Source organism: Camelina sativa, chromosome 14, assembly GCF_000633955.1.
Source record: "Camelina sativa cultivar DH55 chromosome 14, Cs, whole genome shotgun sequence".
Lineage (NCBI taxonomy): Eukaryota > Viridiplantae > Streptophyta > Magnoliopsida > Brassicales > Brassicaceae > Camelina > Camelina sativa.
Window position 1 is genome coordinate 1,543,018 of NC_025698.1, and position 6,633 is coordinate 1,549,650.

The 6,633-nt window shown below is 35.4% G+C and overlaps 2 protein-coding genes across 2 annotated transcripts in view; both read left to right on the forward strand.

Moving 5' to 3' along the window:
• LOC104738935 (dymeclin-like) overlaps nt 1-3,641 on the forward strand; it is a 6,206-nt gene extending 2,565 nt beyond the window's left edge. Inside the window, exons 5-18 of the mRNA XM_010459152.2 lie at nt 10-151; nt 308-553; nt 627-714; nt 838-940; nt 1,122-1,250; nt 1,332-1,445; nt 1,779-1,897; nt 1,994-2,084; nt 2,196-2,288; nt 2,371-2,460; nt 2,598-2,717; nt 2,825-2,916; nt 3,039-3,096; nt 3,299-3,641. Coding sequence (XP_010457454.1) covers nt 10-151; nt 308-553; nt 627-714; nt 838-940; nt 1,122-1,250; nt 1,332-1,445; nt 1,779-1,897; nt 1,994-2,084; nt 2,196-2,288; nt 2,371-2,460; nt 2,598-2,717; nt 2,825-2,916; nt 3,039-3,096; nt 3,299-3,391 — 1,578 coding nt within the window. The 3' untranslated portion in view covers nt 3,392-3,641. The remainder of the gene's footprint in view (nt 1-9; nt 152-307; nt 554-626; nt 715-837; nt 941-1,121; nt 1,251-1,331; nt 1,446-1,778; nt 1,898-1,993; nt 2,085-2,195; nt 2,289-2,370; nt 2,461-2,597; nt 2,718-2,824; nt 2,917-3,038; nt 3,097-3,298) is intronic.
• Nucleotides 4,887-6,633, forward strand: part of LOC104738937 — a gene marked incomplete in the record, with an annotated part of 5,931 nt that continues 4,184 nt past the window's right edge. Inside the window, 4 exon segments of the mRNA XM_019236110.1 lie at nt 4,887-5,689; nt 6,064-6,152; nt 6,258-6,433; nt 6,575-6,633. Of these exon segments, the coding sequence (XP_019091655.1) occupies nt 5,199-5,689; nt 6,064-6,152; nt 6,258-6,433; nt 6,575-6,633 (815 nt within the window).

Consider the following 6,633-nt stretch of genomic DNA (forward strand, 5'->3'; position numbering starts at 1 on the left):
AAATTTCAGGAAAAGTCTCTAGTTTGTCTGGCGGTCAGAAGATTGCTACTTAATTACATTTCCCGACACCGTACTCCTCCAAATGCAAAATCCTATTTGTATTCTGATGGAGATCAGCAAGGCATTTTGGAAAGAGTTGGTTCTGCCGCTGGTAGGTGTTCGTGTATTACTTCATATATAATGTATTATATCGTACTAACTTGTCCATATTGACCTTTTTGTATTGCCTTTTCGTTGCATATGTTTTCCTACTTAGCTTCGTGAAACATCCCATGTATTCATGAGAACTTTTCCTTTTTATATGCAGCAACTTTTGTGCTCTTGCCTTTGAACTATCTTGTAAATAACAGTGGCGGGTCAAAAAATCCACTAGCGGAGTGCAGCCTTCATGTTTTACTTATACTCATCAACTACCACAAGTCTATCATGAATGATGAGTCTATGACGGATAAAAGTGATGACAGTGCTACTTCGGATCCAGTTTCTAAAGTCCATGTATTTATCTCTGGCAATACTTTTAGCAAGGCTCTAGCAAACGCTAGAGATGTTGAATGTGAGAATTTTCCATCATCTTTCTGAGTACGGCGAATCTGATGTGTATGTCTAAACTATTACTCTGATTTCAGTTGACCGCTCAGATGTTGAGGGAAATGCTCACCCTACTGGTCCACACGTTCGGATACCATTTGCTTCGCTATTTGATACTCTTGGCATGTAAGTTCTATTTTCTTCAGTTTTTTTTTCTGCAGTAACTTGTTTTGTGAGAGATGTATTCTGTATCAAATTCTTAGTTCTTAGTTCACTGCTACTGTGTAATATCACAATCTGGCAATGTAGGTGTTTGGCTGATGAGGGAGCTGTCTTGCTCCTTTACTCATTGTTGCAAGGGAATTCCGACTTTAAGGAGTATGTGTTGGTGCGAACTGATTTGGATACTATGGTATGATTCATAAACTGCCACTCAATAAGTTCCATGTGTCTGTTTCATTTTGTTTGTTCCATTTTTCCTCAAAAGTAATCCTTTCTTCAGTTTTATTAAGAGTAGACTGTTTATTTGTTGAGCTGAAGCCCTTATGGTTTCTTACCAATGATCGATTGTTTAAAATATGTATATTTGACAGTTGATACCCATTCTGGAAACGCTGTATAACTCTTCCAGGAGAACGTCATCCAATCAAATATACATGATGTTAATTGTACTTCTCATACTTAGTCAGGATTCATCTTTCAATTCAAGTATTCACAAGATGGTACGTGCTGTTTCCAATGGTAGGATTGCAATAATATTTCTTAACTTTGATATTTTTTCTAATTGTGTTTCATTTTAATAGATATTGCCTAGCGTTCCATGGTACAAGGAGCATCTCCTTCATCAGACGTCTCTTGGTTCCTTAATGGTCATTATCCTCATAAGAACAGTGCAGCATAACCTTTCCAAGCTTCGGGTATGGCTTTAGATTCGCATCTTAGCAATGAAATATTTTTCAGATATAATCATCTTAGTTTAGCAGTTTGGGTAGGTGCAGCTTTATAAGAGTGACGTCAAGTTAAATCTTAGACAGATATCAAATTCTTAAAAGATATTGGAAACTGCAACTTATTTGGAGATGTATCAGACATTGGTCACTTAAGATATAAATATCTTTCCATCTAGGCTTGGTGGTATTATACTATTATCCCATTCTTATATATAAAAGACCATCTATTTGGGAAAACAGGATTGTGGTCTATAGTGGAATGAAAATTTGTGACAAATTCAGTTTCTTGAAATGTTACAGGATGTGTATCTGCAGACTACTTGCCTTGCTACCTTGGCTAACATGGCACCTCATGCCCATCATTTAAGTGCATATGCCTCACAGAGGCTTGTCAGCCTTTTCTACATGCTTTCTCGAAAGTATGCAATTAATTCCTCGTCCTTTTATGACATTGCATATATTCTATCATGGTCATTACAATTACCATGTAACTGAACATGATTTTTCTAACACAGGTATAACAAGTTATCGGACTTGACAGGTGAAAAGTTGCAAAGTATCAAAATAAACTTGTCAGGAGAGGATGATGGCGTTTCAGAAGATCTGGTATGACATAGTTAGTTCAAGCACACAGTATATCATATATTCTAGAAGAGCATTGCTATTCTATTCCTTGATTTCTGGTACACTTTTTTACATGTATCTTGCAAACTGCAGACAGCAGAGTTGCAGATCTTTACTGATTTCCTGAGACTTGTCCTAGATATATTAAATGCAATTTTGACGTACGCATTGCCGAGGAATCCCGAGGTAACATATTGTTATTTTTTCTCGGCAGCATATAACATAAATCTTTTCCAATTTCTTCATGCTCTGATTCTGGTATCTGCAGATTGTCTACGCGATTATGCACCGGCAAGAAGTGTTCCTACCTTTCAAGAATCATCCACGGTTCCATGAGCTAGTCGAAAATATATACACAGTACGCTCCATAGGCTTTACTCGTTTGATCTTTGTAGCTATGATTTCCTCTTATATTATTATAAATCCAAAGAAAAAGGAGTTTCTTATTGATCTACTTGTTTCTATTTTGCTAACTGATTGTCATTTTCTATTTAGGTGTTAGACTTTTTCAATAGCCGCATGGACTCTCAAGGATCAGATCGAGAATGGTCAGTGCAGAAAGTTCTTCAATTTATAATCAACAATTGTCGGTCTTGGCGAGGTGAAGGCATGAAGGTAAACAACGTCTACATTTATCTATAATCTGAAACATTTCGATCGTTTTTCTTTGGCTATAATTCACAAAGATCCTATCTTTCTTCCAATTTGTTCTGTCACCGCAGGTGTTTACTCAACTTCACTTCTCATATGAGCAAGAGAGCCACCCAGAGGAGTTCTTTATTCCATACGTTTGGCAGCTAGCTCTTTCTCGAGGGTAAGTAATTCAATACTATAAACAAACTTATTTATCTGTTTCCTCTCTACTTGTCATAACACTGAACACCGAACACCGAACACCGATCGCATTCCTCTCTCACTTTTCTTTTTTGTTCGCAGCGGATACAGTTTTAATCCGGAGGCCATCAACTTATTCCCAGTGCCACAGCCAGTTGAAGTAAGTACCTAATTCCATCCAACAGTTAGGCTTCGACTGAACATAGAATTATACACAAACCCAAACAAACAGTCTGAGATTTGAAAAAAAAAAAAAAACATTATATGCATAACATATACATTGCTCGGATTGCTACGTTCCGTACAAGTTTGATTGAATTGGCACTTGAATTGACCTTCCAACGGAATATATATATCTGCAGAAAGAGATAGAAGACGGAAGAGGAGAGGTATTGGAAGGGAAAGAAGAGAAGGTGCAAGAGTTGAACGAACGGAGAATCGTCTTCGATCCATAAGTATCTGCGAGCTTGGATGGGGGCCTTATGTATATATATTTTTATACGGTTTAGTGTTCAAATAAGATAATACCAAAAAGACGTTAATTTCTCCAATTTTTATGTTTTTTTTTAAACAATATATTGTAGCTCGGTCTCTATAGATTCAAGTTGAATCATTCAACCCATCAGTAGGTGCTGCTATAGTGCTATATCTCTCACGTGTAACAACGAATTGAGCTTCTTTAGTCGTAATGCTTTTTCCCCTTGATATATAACTAAATATTTTCCTGCATGGATTAATTATGATTACTCCATGAAACTGGTTGATTAGATTAGTTTTTATAAATCATGATTATGTCTTATAACAAGTAGAATTGTATAAAGCTACAAATCCTACTATATTAATTGAGAAGTATATTTATAAAAATAACATTAAAAATAGAAAAACTTACATTAGAATGTCATTAGAAATACTACAAAAAGGATATGATCATTAAGGGTAATTAAAGACAATTAAATTGGAGTAGACAAAAAAGTAATTTATTAAATTCATTGCAAAGAAAAGATATTTAGAAATATTCATTTGGTTAAACAACTTAGATTTCTTTCTGATATAGTATCATAAATATAATCTGATTTTATACAGTTTTTTTGCATGACAACAAAAATTAAAGCAAAAAATAAAATAAAAATCATATATTAGATTATGAATAACAAAATAACAAATAGAATTATTTCAAATAAAATGTCCAGCCCACGGTAAACCACAAGTATAATAAATAGACAATCTTAAGGGCTTCTGCATTGGGAGAACATTTTTGGGTGTTCTTAGAGTAAAAGTATTATGAAAATAATGTCACATCATTAGTTTAGATCTTTTGTTAAGAAGTTGGTTATTGGGAGAACATGTTTAAGATCATAAGATTTAATAATATAATAATCTTAAACATATTACAATTTTAAAAACTTTAAAAAAATAACATTTAAATTGCAAAGTTAAAAAACTTATACTAAAATTCAAAATACAATACCAAATTTTTATGAAACAAAAAAACATTAAAGATATAAATAAAAAAAAACAAACAAAACTTCCTCCAGACAAATAAATGTTTTCTCTTTTGCAAAAAAATTATATCCAAGTTGGCCCAAAATCAATTCTACATCAAAAACCAACAACATTTTCTTCACCCCCTCAACTAAGCATCTAAATCTGAATCTAATGTCAAATAACCCACTAAATTCCAGAAAAACACACTTTAGAAAACTTCCATTTTATCGAGAAATAACCAGTTTGGATTGGATTGAGATTGACCCTCATAGTACTTTGTCCGAAAAAAGGGAAACTACGATTATAGAAACTTGAAATTTTCCTTTTTTTTTTTCTAACTCTTTTTGCCTTAATCGCGTGGATGTACTTATAAATACTGTCGGTATTAGAAAAGAACGTATATTTTACATTTACAATTTTCAGATACGTTTGTATTATTATTATTATTATTATTATTATAATATATCACTGCTACGTCTCGTCGAGAATCTAGGGTTTCTCTCTCTCTCTCTCCGTCCATGATTTGTAGCGCCTCCCTCTCTTCATCCTCCCTCCCCATAGCTTTCTGGGCTTCTCCATCATGTTCAATTAAACTTTATTTCTCGCGCCTCACCTTACAGATCTTCTCTTTCTCCCTGAGCTTTTTCGCGAGTTTAACCTAATTTTAACTTATCAAGCTTTGATTTTTTCTTCTCCGATTCGATTTCGCCGAGATCTATCAAAAAGGTCTCAAATTCGTGCGGGTATACTTCAACGGAGGCTATTGGGCGCATTGAAATGGAGTCGAAGAACATAAAGGCTGCTAATTTAATCGAGGATGATGGTGGTTCCGAGAGTGATTCTACCGTTGGTGGTAGCGTTATAAGTTTGGAAGATGACTCGGTCGTTGATGTTTCGGGTCAAAACCTGGAGTTTTCTCTTCTGGGTGATGTGGATGATTCGGTGAAAGGTCTGTACTTCTTCAGAAACGTGTTCAATTTGATTCCCAAATCGATTGGAGGGCTTGGGAGATTGAGGAAGCTCAAGTTTTTCAGTAACGAGATCGATTTGTTTCCGCCGGAGTTGGGGAATTTGGTGAACTTAGAGTACCTTCAGGTGAAGATTTCGTCACCAGGTTTCGGCGACGGCTTGTCTTGGGATAAGCTCAAGGGTTTGAAGGAGCTCGAGCTTACTAAAGTTCCTAAACGATCTTCAGCTTTGACCCTCTTGAGCGAGATTTCTGGGCTCAAGTGCTTGACAAGGCTCTCTGTTTCTCACTTCTCCATTAGGTAAAAAAGCTTACTCCTTTTATCTTCTATTGCTTCAGTTCCACCTTCTCAATGCTTCTTAATACTAGGTAGCATTTATAAGTCAAGCAGGTGGTTGCTTTTGACAGTTACCGTTGTGGATCCGTGTAGAATTTCCAGGAAACGTAAGTTAGGTAATTATTGATTGTGATACGTTTTTGTGGCTGCTTAATGCAGCGTTTTTAGCATGCTCTATTTGATTTTTTTGTTTTCTACTTTTGATGTTCAATTAGATATCTAGATTGTTTTTATAAAGAAAATATGTGAAATTTGGTTGATTTGGAATCGGGTTTAGGGTATTCACTAGTTTGAATTATATTGGACTGGTTTTAACTCTGTCTTTCCATTTGTTGTAGATATCTTCCCGCGGAGATTGGATGTCTTAAGAGTCTGGAGTACCTGGATCTCTCCTTTAACAAGATCAAGAGTTTGCCTAAGGAGATAGGTTATCTGAGTTCATTAATGTTCTTGAAGGTTGCTCNATGTCTTAAGAGTCTGGAGTACCTGGATCTCTCCTTTAACAAGATCAAGAGTTTGCCTAAGGAGATAGGTTATCTGAGTTCATTAATGTTCTTGAAGGTTGCTCACAACAGGCTGATGGAGCTTCCACCGGTTTTAGCTTTACTACAAAACTTAGAAAGCCTGGACGTATCAAACAACCGATTGACAACTCTGGATTCTCTCGATTTAAGCTTGATGCCTAGACTTCAAATTTTAAACTTACAGGTACTTCTCTCTCTGATTTCTCACAACATTGTTATACTATTTGGATGTATACTCTCCGTGTGACCCAAAAACGTGACATTCTAAAGGAGTTCACGGATTCTTTAATCTGACAGAGCTTCTTGGATTTTCTGTTGTTTGAAGTACAATAAGCTTTCAAGTTATTGCTGTATTCCCACATGGATTCAATGTAATTTGGAAGG